The 14,979-nt window shown below is 43.1% G+C and overlaps 1 protein-coding gene across 10 annotated transcripts in view; it reads left to right on the top strand.

Annotated features, from left to right (window-relative positions):
* Positions 1-14,979, top strand: part of DPF3 (double PHD fingers 3) — a 185,925-nt gene that overhangs the window by 89,951 nt on the left and 80,995 nt on the right. For all 10 annotated transcript variants that reach the window (XR_013929787.1, XR_013929788.1, XM_080397653.1 and 7 more), the window contains 2 exons: positions 2,946-3,106; positions 8,291-8,398. Coding sequence is in view for 8 of the 10 variants with exons in the window: in XM_080397653.1 (XP_080253779.1) it covers positions 2,946-3,106; positions 8,291-8,398 (269 nt within the window). In the remaining 2 variants the exon portion in view is untranslated. The remainder of the gene's footprint in view (positions 1-2,945; positions 3,107-8,290; positions 8,399-14,979) is intronic.

The raw sequence follows: 14,979 nt of genomic DNA, 5'->3' as shown, positions 1-14,979 counted from the left end.
TTTTTTGATTGTGCTTACTGTAGTGCAGCCAAGGCAAGCATTCTTAATGTATGGAGGTGACTAAATGCTTCTCCTAAATTATTATTTTTCTTTAAGGCAAAAGGTGCATATTTAAAATCTTTAAAATAAATGTGATGAAACAACTAGACTACAAGACTGTGTCAAGAGTGAGTGTGACCCATTAACTTGGTACCTTTCTGCCATTAGGATCTCAAAACTCCTTCCCTCCCTGTTAGAACTATCTGAAATTTAATCTTGCACCCTACCTGACGATGTAATTTAAAGCCAAATGTTTAACATTGTAAGATTTATAGTTATTTTCAGTCTTAGAAGAAGGTGGAAGCTGAGGTCATCTCAAGCCAGATCTTACTGGTTTTTTAATACGGATGCTTTGTGCTGTGCATATTCTCATGACTGGAGTAATTTTTGGCATAAAGAATACCTATGTGGTGGTGGCAGTTTGTTGTCACACAGCTGTGCTCTTCCCAAAAACTCCTTGGAATTAGTGAGCATCCTGGCTCAATACAGGGGGAATCTGACATAGCTCTGTGGAAGCTGAAGTGTTTGTGGAAAGAGCTGTTATTCTTTGATCAACTGGAGTCTCCTTGTTACTGACTTTGATTACACAAGTGTACAACTTTAATTACAGCTTTTAATAAGCTTTCATTTCTTCCTAGTCACATTCTTTGTATAGCAGTGCAGCTTATCTTTTCCTTTCTTCTCTGCTCCCCTTCCCTCCCCCTCTGCCTTTCTGTGGAAAAAGGGGTTTGAGGTCATTGAGGGGGATTCAGTGTCTGGAGGGATCCCACTGTACATACTCTGCCCATGGCTCTGCCCTCTGCTCACTGGTACAGTCCAGAGAGCGCTCTCCTTCAGCTGCCCTGGAAAGATACCCACACTGGCTGCTGCCCAGGAGCTGGTAGTCGGTGGAGCTGGGAGGACAGGGCTGTGAGGCACCACATTCACATAGACGTTCACTGCTGCATTAAACCACTGAACAATCCTTAGAAGGTCTGTAGCCAAAGGATGTACTGCCTCCTGTGTGTTCCTGCTTGTGAAGGACTACACCCTTCTCTTCCTTGGGGATGCTCTGAAATGCGGCAGCTGAATTCAGAGTGGCAGAGGGCAGCAGGAAGCTGGTGGGCTTCAGCAACCAGCCACAGTGCTTGTTCCACATCCAGGGGCTCAGCCTGCTCATTAGAGAAAGTATGTGGTGGAAGCTTCATGAGAGATTTATGAACCTGTAATTGTAAATATTTGAGATATGGCTTTAAAAAAGCATAAGGAAATGCTTTTTTCACATGAATCATATTTCACCTGTGGAACTCATCGCCCCACAGTGTTTTAGAGATGAAAAAAATCAGTGAGTTGAAGAGTTGGTTGGATAAATTCATGGAAGAAAGCTTCATCAAAGTATATTAAACATAATATCCCCACCATTGGGTAACCTGAGGCTGAGGGAAATTTAGTTCTGATCATCAGAAATGAGAAGGGGGACTAAAGGTGCTTCCCTTTGTATTTGCCCTGCTCTTGTATTCTTCCCTGAGCTTCTGCTGCTGGCCTCTGTCAGCGAGAGGATATTGGGCTGGTAGAGCTCAGGAGGAAAGAGTATGGCTCCTGTGGAAGTCATAAGGTACAATAGACGAGTGACTTAAAAGATGTGAGTCAGAAAAAAGATACAGATGGTAAAACAGAGCAATTTTCACCAATTTGACATTCAGAGGTGTGCAAAAGTAGTATACTTTTAAATTGCCAGTTGTGCCTATGGAAGAGGGTAGTGGGGAAAACAACTAATGGAACAGGAAAGGGAGCCTCTTTTATCTCTGTGCATGCATCCCTTCGGCTCTGTTGCTGTGCATGCTATACCCTTTTTGCACACTAATGAATAGCAGAGTCAGAGCAAGTTATGCTATATATCACTCTACTCTATTTTCTAATGAACTTACCCCTAATGGGTAGCTTTCCTAGCTATTCATGTCACGACTGAATTTCACCTTGACAATAGATCAAGAACAAGGTTCAGCAGTGTGGCCCACCTACTTCGCAATGCTCCAGCATGACAGCTGCTTTGTGTCCTCAGGGTAGCTTTACTTTGATGCTTTTCCCTGTTTAGAAAAATTTGGAGGGAGGATTTTGATAATTTCCAGCCAGCAGAGTTTTAAAACCTTTCTCAAAGGAAGATGAAGATTCTACAGAAATTTTGAACAAATAGTTATTTATGAAAGAAATTACATTATCTTTAGAACTGTTCCTCCCATTGGGCTCCAGAGGAAAGCAGCATTTGCCATGCTGGATCTTACCAGTGGCTGTTCTAACCTGCTGCTGGTAGTGCCTCCAGCTTGACTATGGAATACTCTAGAAGGGTTATGATAAAATGTCTAGCCTGACCATTGCAGACATGGCCCTAGTTGTTAAGAGGCGTGTTTTCATGCCTCGGAAGCACACAATATGAGGACTACGTCCTTTGCTATTATGGGCTCTTTGACACCAGAAATGCTGGAATGAAGTTCTAAACTTGGCTGACTTTCTAGTTCCTCAAAAGGTGCTGCAGAGTTGCAACATAGGAATACAAACATAGGATTGAAATGACTGATTTGCTAAATTGGCTGAATGAACTACGAGGGCAGAGAAACAATAGAATGAGTTCACCGTGGTGTACATGTTGCCTGACCCAGGGTCGTGGGCCACTGTGGTTGCATCATTTGCTCATTCAGTAGCTATGCCACTACTGAAAAGATCTGTGTTCACTTTCTGAGGCTCTGATCTTTTGGTGGCACTTTCTGCATGATCTACTTCAGCAGTGTCTTGTGTCAGCAAGCTTTGCATGTGTTCAGGGAAAGTTTTTCTGCTTGTCCAATTTTAAACCAAATTATGTCCTTTTTTCTTAGTCTTGTCTGAGGGGGCAGTGCAATTTTTCTTACTCTCTGCCCTGTCTCTTTTGGCAGACTCGGGGATCAGTTCTATAAAGAAGCAATTGAGCACTGTCGCAGCTACAACTCTCGACTGTGTGCTGAGCGAAGTGTCCGCCTTCCCTTCCTGGATTCACAAACTGGGGTAGCTCAGAACAACTGCTACATCTGGATGGAGAAGAGGCACAGGGGACCAGGTTGGTAGCATTGTGTCTGTGTATGCATGTGCATGTATGGAGGGGCTGGCCACTGAGCCCTCATGGGGTTTAATTAATAGGAGCTCAAACCTGCTACAGGCCACACAGAAGAGAAGCTGCCTAAACCTCTGTGCCTGCAGGGGATTTCCTTTGGTAACTGCAGAGAGCTCATCCTAATTATTCTCTCTGTACCCAAAGAAGTGCCTGACATGGTAGTTTCTGAGGCCACGTCATTGTAGCTCTTCTAATGCTATTGATCCCAGTCTGTAGCAGAAGACACAATGCTCTGCTCTAAGCAGGACTGGAATTATCTTCAGGGTGGAGAGGTGGAGGTAGGAGTTTCTCAGATGATTGCTGAAAATAAGGAATTATATTGGTAAGGATATAAAGCCAAGATAAAATATTGCAGTCCAGTTATTAGAATAAATGTCGTTCTGATGGTTAGAAATATACCTATGACTCCTGGTTCTGCTTTGGGCAAGTTACTTTGGTATCAGTTCTGGAGCTGGAGTTTCCTCAGATGCAGAAAGAAGTTGGTATATGTCCTTAAAGAGCTTTAGCTAATGCCTGTTCTGAAGCTCAAGGGAAAAGAACACTGTTATTTTTGTAGGCTTTGGTCAGTCTTTCCTTTGTTAGAGTAAATCTGTCTGAAATCCCTGTTTGAAAGGCAAAGGACAGTCACTAGTTCAAAGACTGGAGGTGTTACTCAGACAGAAGTCCTTCTGAACCCCAGGGGGAATTTTGCTAGAGTATGGCTCAGTATCTGACCCACCGTTAGCTCAGGGAACAGATTTTTTGACAGAACCAAACTGGGTTTCAATTATTTGTTTTTTCAGTGCAGACCAGAGAACCCAGGCAGGGAGGGGGCTAGGTTGCATGGGCACCAGAAGCGCAACATGCACACGTGTGCATATACACATGTCAGTTCCTGTAAATCATACTGAAAAAAACTCAAAACCTCCAGATCTGGAATTATGGGAAGGTGCAGCCTGCTGTTACCTCCCCCACTGGCCAGTTTGCAGGAGGTGGAGTGGGAAGAACGCATAGGATACTTCCCTCCTCTCCTGGGGCTAAGAAAGCAGTTGTCACTTCTGAAGAGTGCTTAGCTGAAGCTTTCCCTTTCCTAGGATGCACTGAGGGAAGTATCCTTGCACTGTTCCTATTAGTAAAATATCCAAAGTAGATTTAGTATTGTCTTGCAGTACTATCAGAAAACTTTCTATAGTGAAATGCAGCCACTTCTGGTGCAGGAAACAGGTGTTTCACCAATGTTAAAAATACCCTGAGAAAGTTTCAGCTGCCAAAAACTACTGGGGTAATCTGGGATAGCTGAATGTGGTTTACAAGCTGGGAGTTGTATGAGGTTCTGGGCTAACCCTTCTTTTGTAGGTTGCTTCATGACCACAGTTGGGTTTTTGTTTTAGCTGACAATTCCCTGTTCCTAAGAGATTATGCTTTGGAAAAACTAGGGGTGTTTGTTTTTTTGTGGGTTTTGTTTTTTTTTAATGTGTGTTTTTTGTTATTGTTGGTTTTGGTTTTGTTGTTGTTTTTTTTTTCTAATACCCAAGGCATTTCTGTTCTTGTAACATCTGGTTATGAGTAAGGTGCTGCTATTTTCATCCTTTTTGAATGCAATTATAAGCAGGTATACATCCACTATGTTAACAAGTAATATTTTGGCAAGAGCTACAAAGATAGACATACATAGTCTTGTATAGTCTCATTGATGCCTCTGCACTTACAGAAGAAATCATCTTAACAGTGTTACATCATCACACCAGGAACCAAGAGGTCTTAACACTTTGTCTTTCTCAGCCACAAGCTTTCTCAAGCAAATTCACTGTGTAAATCTTTCTGTCCTCACATCTGATAGTGAACTGTTCACCAGCTTATCCTGCAAAAAGGGATCAGTCAGTGGCATTTCTCCTGCAGGTCTGCAGTGGAGACTGATGGTGGCACATTCTTCATGGAGAGTCTTAAGTGAAACAAGCCTGCATCTGCATTGGCCACCATGTCTGATGCCTTTGTTATTTTGAATTAGAATAATCAGTGTGAAATGAAGCAGCCCTCCTCCCCCATTTTTGCTCTTCTCTTTCTTGATTTTTATTAGCCCGTTAGTGCTCCCTTGGGTGTCTTTGCATCATCTCTTTCTTGTAGTATTATGATGGGTCAAAGCATCCCTCTACAGTTTTAGCATGTCTGTTTTCAGGCTGTACACAATGCACTTATGCCCATACTGAAGGGCTCTGAAAATTCGCTACCAGGCACCCTGGTATCTGTCTTGTGTGCTGTGTTCACTGCCATTTACTATCACTAATCTGAAAAACTCTATAAAGACAAATGGCAAAGCTCCAGGACCTCTTTTCACTTACAGAGAGCCTGAAAAACAGAGAGGAGAGTCAAGATCTCAGCACATTAACCTGGTTTCTTCCTGTCGTCTTTGTTAAAGGAGTCAGAAAACTGCATCTCATGATAAACAGTTCAGGGTTAATTTCACACAATACTGCACATAACTCCCTCCTTTTCCCCTCCTCCCCTGGCCTTTCACACTAGCTTTGAGTTATGACTCTCCTACACTAATGAGATAAACAACATAACTCACTGCAGGTTCTGCTACTTCCTCTATGAGCAAATGGTTGGAACCTTCTCTGGTTGCCCTGTAAGGCACCAGAGGGAGAGACAACTGAGCCAGGACTGAAGACAGTGAGAGTGGTACATGCATTATTTCCATAGGCACTGCAAGATAAACTGTGGAGGGGCTAGATACAAAGCTTTCAGAACGGACCCTTTCTTGTTGCCCCTCCTTTGTGTAAACAATCAAAGATCCACAGTCCATGTGAGCCAGCACAGTGGCAGATGGGGGTCAGGGTGGAGAACTGAAGGTAGCATTTTATGCGTTTGGATCAAGTGGAGGTCTGATATAATGTAAGTTCATTGAATGGCTGTGTATTAATGAGCAAGAGTATGGTGAATAGGAACAGAGAGCTTACCTCAAAGGGTGCAGAGATGGACGTTGGATCATCCATCTCTTAGTGATCTATCTGCCACCTGGAGTAGGCTGTAGGTCCTCTAGGGAAGAGGCTTTCCCACCTCTGCCTTTTCAAGGATACCTGCTTTGTTTCTTGTTGGGCTTTCAGCATGTTTGGCTGGCTTTCACTGTCCTGGCTGAATTCAGAACTGCTATTCCATGTAAGAGTGCTCAATAGTTGAACCCACATTAACAGATACTTCCCCAAAGTTGCAGTAGATCCTTGCTCCTCTCTGTCTGGGACAAATGCTCAAAGCTGTGGTGCTTATTTCATTCAAATGACTCCTCTCTGGAGGCCTGTACAATGGAGGGCAGATTCTCTGTCCTATTGCTTTGGTCTAGCAACTGCCATTTCAACGTTGTGAGCAAGTTCTTGCACAGGACCTGCTGTGAAAGGGTGAGGCTTCTCGCCTCCACCTCTTTAATGACCCACATCAGTGCCAGACATAATCAACCTCATCATAATAGCAATTGTTTGCAGTGGTTAATGTTTGCAAAGTGCCATGAAGAAGTGTGTCTGAACACTGTAGAAGTGCTAGTTATTCACATTTTTATTCCCAAACCAGTCCTAAGTGCCCTGCTCAGAAATGTGTCCTTGGGTGGGCATAATGCCCAGCAAACTGTGCAGCAATGAAAGAAGGGTGTGAAAAGCTCCAGTTCAGTAGCATTCTGTGCCCTGGTACAGCCAGGATTTCTGCAAATACCCCATCACTCAGCCATACCCAGGCAGTGTGCTGTAGATGCTCTGTTTATGCACCAAGGCCTTGGAAGTAGGTGGAAAGTACTGGGATCTGAAATGGCTTTCCCAACAGTTGAAATACTTCATACAAGGAACTTAGGCTTCACTTGGAGAATTTGATTAGCTCATTTCCTTGAGGTGAATAATTTTGTTGTGCTGTCCCCATCCATCCCGTTGTCCGTCATCTGTCCCCCCCTGGCCCCAATAACAGGATATTGTTGTTTTCATTATCCTCATTTGATTCTGTGAGTTAGTTTTGTTCCCAAGCTGGTACACACTCCTGGCTGCTTCAGAAGGGATGAGAGAGCTCTTGGGCCATGCTGCTGCCCTTGAGCTCTTCTGCTTTACTGGCACTTTCTTGATGTTGTCCAGCTGTGCACTGTTGGTACAGTTTCAGCTCAGTTAACACCTCTCCTGTCCTCCCTTTTATGTGGCCTTACTTGTTTTCTAAGGGCAATGAGTCTGGAATTGCAGTCATACTCTGTAGTCCCTTCAAGACTAACAGCAACAGCTGTAGGACAGAAGAGTCAAAGCAGAGCTGGTGGACAGAGAAGGCAGGGGAAGCAGGGTAAAGAATGAAATTCCTCCAACTTTTCTGTGTCTTTCTGGGTATTTCTCTGTGTCATGAGTATCTGAGGCAGTTGAGGATACTTTGAAGCACTTGGCAGTGTGCTTCTCTGCCCCCAGTAGCAACAAATTCATGAAGCCCTGCTGTGTTCTGAATACGAGAGAGCAAAGCATAGCTTGAACGTTGACTAAGGGATGTCTGTCAGGAGAGCCAGGGCAGCTCAGAAGCCAGCCATGCCAAATGTGATTCAATGGAGCATGCAGTCCTATAAATATTACTACTGTATCTCTTCCCTCACTCAGGATGTTGGCATGTGGAGGTAATAACCAAAATGAAGAATCTGACTTCAAACATACGTCCAGAATTTAAGCAAAAATACCAAGTCCAAATAGCCAGACCTCATGGATCTTGGTTTGTTCCCACTTGAAAGACACAAATTTCCTGAGCTGCTTGGTTTGGCCTTAGGATTTGCATGTTGGAACTTTACCTGTTCTCTCCCAAGGGGCTTTCACTGCCTGTGGAGGAGGCATCACCCCTGTGGCCCAGGAGAGTCTGAAATTCTATTTACCCTGAAGAAATCAGAAATTATTTATGTGCTGCTCTGGTTTCAGTGAGCTGAGTGAAGTGTCTAAGTGAGACCTAGATTCTCTGTAGGCCTGATCCCAAGAGGTGCTGAGGGAGCCTCAGGAGCATTGAATGCCTTGAATGCATAGTTCTGTCTCATGATTTGCAGGATTGAATCCTCCAACAAGGAGATGCTGGAAGGGCAAGAACAAAGACGCTGGAGAAAGTGCTTGTGGTTTACAAACTGAGATGTGATTATATTTATTTTTTGCCTTTAATCTTCAGGCCTGGCCCCAGGTCAGCTGTACACGTACCCAGCACGTTGCTGGCGCAAAAAGAGGCGTTTGCATCCCCCTGAGGATTCCAGGCTGAAGCTGCTGGAAATTAAACCTGGTAAGTATTTGTTTGCCCCTCTCTCTCTCTGTCTCTCTCTCTGTCTCTCTCTCTCTCTCTCTCCCCTGTGCTGAAGAGCAGCTGGCAGTCATGCAAACCTGGCATTTAGACCTTGGACTTTATCTTTGCCCCTCTTCAACCATTTCTCTTTGCATCTGTTGCATCTTACTCAATTTGCTGTAACCATAACCACCAAACCCTCTGCATGCAATTCATCCCTTACAGAAATGTGTACAACTTGTATTGAATGCAATGGGAGCTGAATTTACCTTCTGTAGGGTTGAATCCTGGCCTCTATTAGAAAATTCATAAGGATGTAAAGGATCAATGTATTACTAATTATTTCCTCAGTTTGTTATTAATACAAAATCTCACTCTGACATCTGCTGCCTAATCTTTGTGAAAAAGATGGCTGTGTGTGTGGAACAGTACACTGATAATATTTTTCATAATGGGACTAGGGACCAGGGGTGTGACCAGATTACAAACAGCAAATAATAAAAATTAGTGAGCATATGACACATTTGTATATGAGTGTATGCCTGTATGTATACCTTAGTCCATTATTCTTTCACTCTTATTGTCCTTGGTACTCTTCCTCCACAATTAAACTATGTGAAATGAGTCTGGATGCTGAATGAGGGACTGTAAAGCAGATGTGGAGGAGCTACAGCAGTGTCAGGTAGAGCACACTGTTATGCATTCTTCCCTGCAGTTAGTAATAAAGGCTTGTGGTCTTTGGGTCAGCTATTATGAGAAAGAGGGAATACACATACTCACAGCTGTATGTGGTTTTTAAGAGGCGAGACACTGCCAGTATAAAAAGTACAGGAGAAAACCCCAAAATGTAAATTAAGAATATTTAAAAAACCTGTTTGACAGAAGAAGGCATCTGGGAACTGAGCTAAGCTCAGCAATACTGATGACTTTGCTTCTATGCAGTAGTTGGCAAAGAGAGAGGAAGGGGCGATAGACATGAGTTCTAAACCCAGTAAAATCAGAGGCAAAATTTATGTTGATTTTGGTAGAAATGGTTTTTGAAGGCTCCCTACCTTCAGTGTAGGAGATGTCAGCAGACAGTTGGATAAGAGGAAGAAATGCCTGTAACCACTCACTTGAGGTTCAAACCAAGGACAAAATCTCAGCCAGCAAATAGAACCAGACCTCACAGCAGAGCCGCTGCTGTGCGGAAAGAACTGGTGGAATCAGTCAGGTGCACTGATGGGAATGAGAGTGGACTCTAGGAAGGGGATGATGGCCCATAACAATGTCTGTCTCAGACTTTGTGGTGATACAAACACTGCTGTGCCTTGGTAATTTTAGTAAGGTAAAGTAGTAGTGTAGAGTTTGACTCTTCTTTGTTTGCATTATGCTTCTCTGCTGTACTCACTGAATGCCAAATTAGTGCATCCTACATGCCACAGGGCATGAAAGGCAATTACTACAAAGTTATCAGATAAAGAGACCTCAGCATGTCTGCCTCTGTGTTGTTTTCCCTGCCATAAACATCTCTTCTGCATCTCAGGAGTGCTACTTTTGTTGCATTGCCAGTGGCAGCCAAATAAGGCAAGTTATATTGCTCTGCCATTTAAATCTATTTTCCAATCAATTTCTATCTAGTGATTAACTTTCCTTATCAGTTACACCACAAAATAATTTCACTCCATCTGTGCATATCCAGAATAAATTCACTAGCCAAAAATGGGATTTTTCCCTTCTCTGATTTGAAAGTATAAAGCCTATGGAAAACGTTGGCTCTCCATTTAAAGGTAGCTTTTGACAATTCAAGAAAAAGTGTAATTTATTTTCAACATAAACAGCAGAAATACTGTACGTTTTGGAGGGGGACACTATAATAAAACCTAATGCTGAACCTAGGAAGCTACCTTATACTGACTGATGCCTTTATTCCTCAGTTAAACGTTAGATGACTGTGTGAGTTGAAGATGTGGCAATTTAAGATGCCCTAAAAAACACAGAGATGACAACTGTAGGACATCTAAAATAAATTTGGAAGAAATCTAATCTAAATGTTCCATAGTTTCATTCCACTTAGGGCTTGGATGTCCTAGTCATGGCTTAGAGGTGTTCTCAGCAGCTGGAGAGTACTTGTGCTGAGTTAATGTGCGAGTATATAGGATTTTTATATAGTAGGCTGTTGAGTTGGTTATGTTATATGCAAGCAATGCAATTCTACAACATCACATTAGTGCTAAACCTTAGTTTTATTATGTTTTACATTTGTTAACTGTTTAGAAGTACTTCTCATAAGACTACCACTGTAACAAACACAGAAGGGGATCTTAGCATTAGAAGCTACCAATCCATCAGTCAGTGGGATTGGCACCAGGGGTGTGAATACTTGCTTGGATTCCAGCTGGGCTTTTGGATCATTGTAGTGGTAAGTTGTATCCAAAAGACCAAAACTTCTGCACAATTCAGGAGATACTGAAACAAAAATCCTAGGTTTATGTAAGTCATTGCTGGTCATGAGCTGGTCAGTAAGTAGAATAAAACTACTGTCTTGCTAGCAGTTCAAGGGTATAATAAATCATTTACTAGTAATACAGTATTTATAGTTACAGCCTACTTTTGCAGCGTTGGTACCTTGTAGGTTTAGGTAGTACATGACACAACTCGGTGAGTGAGAGTTTCGTATTTGGTAGTACAAAAACCTAATGAAGAAGAAAATCATGCTCCAACAGTCTCCTTTTTGTAAAATGAAAATGCACTGAAATGTTTTTCTTGGGGTCAATTGCTGCTTGCTTCTTAATAGAACATGGTGCCTTTATTGCCCTGGTCTGTTGCTTTTATTTGGTTTAAAGTGGGAATGTTTGGTTTTAAGAGTAGTTACAGCAAAGTTTGTAAAGATCAGAACACTGTAATAGGTGTTGCTGATGCAGACTTTAGATGTATATTTTCCTCTGCCACTGTACTCAAAGTTACGTGCATGGATGGCCCTGGTAAAGTTGTTTGCTCAAGGATCTAGCAATGTTCTTATTAATACTATTTCTAAGCATCCTCCATCCTATCCAATAGCCTATCCAATGTGGTAGAAATAAAGTATTGCCAAAACTTACTTGTGATAATTGCTTCAGTCAACATTATTACCAAACCTTTAGGAATTACACTAAGTATTCCTGACATTTACCTTCACATGGGCTGGCCTTCATCTTCTAGTGGTATGTTCATACCATGAGAACCAAGCCTTATGGCTCAAGTGCAGCCAAGTTTTCATTGCTGTAATGGATATGAGCTGTTACATCAGTCGCTATAGTGTAGCAGTCAAGACTGCTATGAACAGTGGTATAGATTTGAAACAAATTCCTGGTCATGGGCAATATATTAACATGTTGCTAATACTGTGATTTTCTAGGTACAGAGTGTTACAGTTACTAGATGTTGATACTCTCACAATATTCATGAAACTAGACTTCTGTTCAACCAAGTATGGGCAAAGCTGATTCTCTGCAGAGCTGAGCACTGGTATTTGCATGGCACTTCAGCATGGAGCAGTGGGAGGGCTGGAAGCAGATCGTGCTTCCACACTCCTCAGCTGGCTGTTCTGCTCAGTAAGAGCACTCCTGTGTGTGGGAGTTCTGTGAGTCTGTGAGTGGATGAGGGAGAGGCTTAGACTGGGCTGGGTAGCCTGTTCTTCCAGAGAAACAGGAGAAGGAGAATTTCCAACTCTCCTACCACCACTACTGCAGGTGCCATGAAGGCAAGGAGTAGGGTTCTGGCCCTCAGTAATATCAGACCAGCTAGATGATGAGGGTTAGAATTGGAAGAGAGATCCCTGATGACACCCAGGGCCCCTTGAGATCTTAATTGCTTCTTGTCCTATATACTTAGTGATTTTATGGTGCTGGGTGGTATCATAATTCTGTGTTGGGTCAGGTGTTAATATTGTGGAAGAGGTACTACCTACAGTAAACCCTGCTGACAGGTATTACCTAAGCTTTGCGGCTATGCAGATGATAACAGGTAGGGTCTGTACAGCGAAAAACCCTGGTGGAATTTAAACTGGTAGTTGTAAAGCTTCAGTTATACAAGATGGCTAAATATAGATATGTACATACATGCACACAGACTTTTTATTTTGTGTGCTATGTAAGTGTAAAAAATCTGACTGGAAAGCTTTTGTCTCAATTGACTGCTGTCTTTTGGTTTTGGGCTGAAAGCCAACAGTGAGGTCTCACAGCAGGCAGCCTTCTCACCTCCTTGGAGGGTGCAGAGTAGAGTTTGTGTGTGCTGCTACTGTGGTGAGAATGAGCTGGTGTCCTGTGCCTAGTGTCTGTCCTGTTACTTATCTCTGGGCAGTCTAGTGTTCAGCTGAACTACAGAAATGGCAATTTTTTACCAGCTGTTAAAGAGGTAAAAGTGAACAGAAGTATTTTTCATTTGCTGTTATGAACCATGGTAGAATTGTTTGAGGCAAGTACTGATAACAGAATTTTAGATGCCACTTAAACAATGCCTGATATGTTTTTAATCTGATGTAAGGGACATACCTATGTGAGTGTGCTGGTGGATGAATGAACGGAATCCTTACAGATAAGCTATTATCTCTTTCAACCATCTCAATTTACCTTGTTGAGACTGTGTCTGATCGTACAAGGTACTGTGTTTCTTCTGTGAAGTGATGAGTGCCCCCAACTCTTGTGGAAGATGCCCAGCATGTCTGTGGAGTTCTGTGCTCTTTAAGACAGGGCACTTCATCAAGATAAAAATTAAGATGAAACTGAAAAGCAAAGGACAGAATTTGCATTAGTGTTACATATATGATAGCATCTAGAGACTCAAGCAGCATGTAACATCATCATGGGGGTTGTGAAGGCTTCTTACACTCTCTGCTATAGTCATATACTTTAGCAGATCTTACAGTCTGAATATACAAAATATAGTAAAGGAAGTACTTCGATTCCAAGATGGAGAAATGAGGAAAAAGGATAATAAACTACTTCTTCAAAGGTTTAACTGGAGGTTTGTGCTAGAGCTGGAAATCCCAAGAACACAGAAAGAGCTCAGTTCTCCCGAGTTCCATCTTAATTTTTTCCTTCTCTGATTGCTATGTCCAATGTCACTCAAAGGTATTAAAGCCTAAAAATAATTCAAAACACTGATTTAATGAGAATTTCCTTTTATAATTTTTTTCAGATAAGCCAATTAATATTGAATAGTTTCACTTTTGATTTCAGCAATTTCTACACAATCACACATTGGTTCTTGTTCAGTACTACAAGACAGCAGTGTTTTGCTATGAACACTGTAAAGGAAAGCACATCTCTTAACAAAAAAGTTTTCTTACTGTTTAACATATATGGAAAGTTCTTTGTGATTGAAGGTTAAGTTCCTATTATATTATAAAACCTGCCTATAGCTCCTCTTTAAGATCCATTAAGACTGTCTTAGGATCAAAACTGGCAGAGTAATTCTGGTGCCAGATAAGAGTGTGTCTGTACAGTTCAGATGAATTTGATACAATATTCCTGAAGGAGGCTATAATATCGATGTGTCGATTGTTCAGACTTAGAATCATAGAATCACAGAATCATTTGGGTTGGAAAAGACCTTTGAGATCATCCAGTCCAACTGATAACCCAGGATTGCCAAGTCCACCATTAAACCATGTCCCTAAGCACCGCATCTACACATTTTTAAAATACTTCCAGGGATGGTGATTCCACCACCTCCCTGGGCAACCTGTTCCAACGCTTGACCACACTTTCAGTGAAGAAATTTTTCCTGATACCCAATCTAAACCTGGCACAACTTGAGGCCTTTTCCTCTTGTCCCGCCACTAGTTATCTGGGAGAAGAGACCTGCCCCCACCTGCCTGTGGCCTCCTTTCAGGCAGTTGTAGAGAACAGTAAGGTCCCCGCTGAGCTTCCTTTCTCTCCAGACTAAACAGCTCAGTTCCCTCAGCTGTTCCTCATAAGACTTGTGCTCCAGACCCTTCACCAGCTTCATTGCCCTTCTCTGGACACGCTCCAGCACCTCAATGTCCCTCTTGCAGTGAGGGGCTCAAAACTCAACCAGTATTTGAGGTGTGGCCTTCACAGTGTCAAGTACAGGGGGACAATCACTCCCTAGTCCTGCTGGCCACACTGTTTTGTGTGTGGTTGGGTTCAACAGGATGCTGTTGGGTTCTCGGCCACCTGGGCACACTGCTGGCCCATGTTCAGCCGGCCGTCAGCCAGCACCCCCAGGCCCTTTTCCCCCAGGCACTTTCCAGCCGCTCTGCCCCCAGCCCGTAGCGCTGTGTGGGGCTGCTGTGACCCACGTGCAGGACCCGGCACTGAGCCTTGTTGAACCTGGTACAACCGGCCTCAGCCCACGGGTCCAGCCTGTCCGGATGCCCCTGCAGAGCCTGCCTGCCCTCCAGCAGGTCAACACTCCCCCCAGCTCGGTGTCGCCTGCAAACTGGCTGAGGGTGCACTCGATCCCCTCGTCCAGATCGTCGATAAAGATACTAAACAGAGCTGGCCCCAGCACTGAGCCCTGGGGAGCACCACTTGTGACCGGGCACCAGCTGGGTGTAACTCCATCCACCACCACTCCTTGGGCCCGGCCGTCCAGCA

This window comes from Falco punctatus, assembly GCF_963210335.1.
Source record: "Falco punctatus genome assembly, chromosome: 7".
In the NCBI taxonomy this organism is placed as follows: domain Eukaryota; kingdom Metazoa; phylum Chordata; class Aves; order Falconiformes; family Falconidae; genus Falco; species Falco punctatus.
The sequence above is the reverse complement of the archived record's forward strand: the minus strand, read 5'-3'. Positions and strand labels throughout refer to the sequence as shown.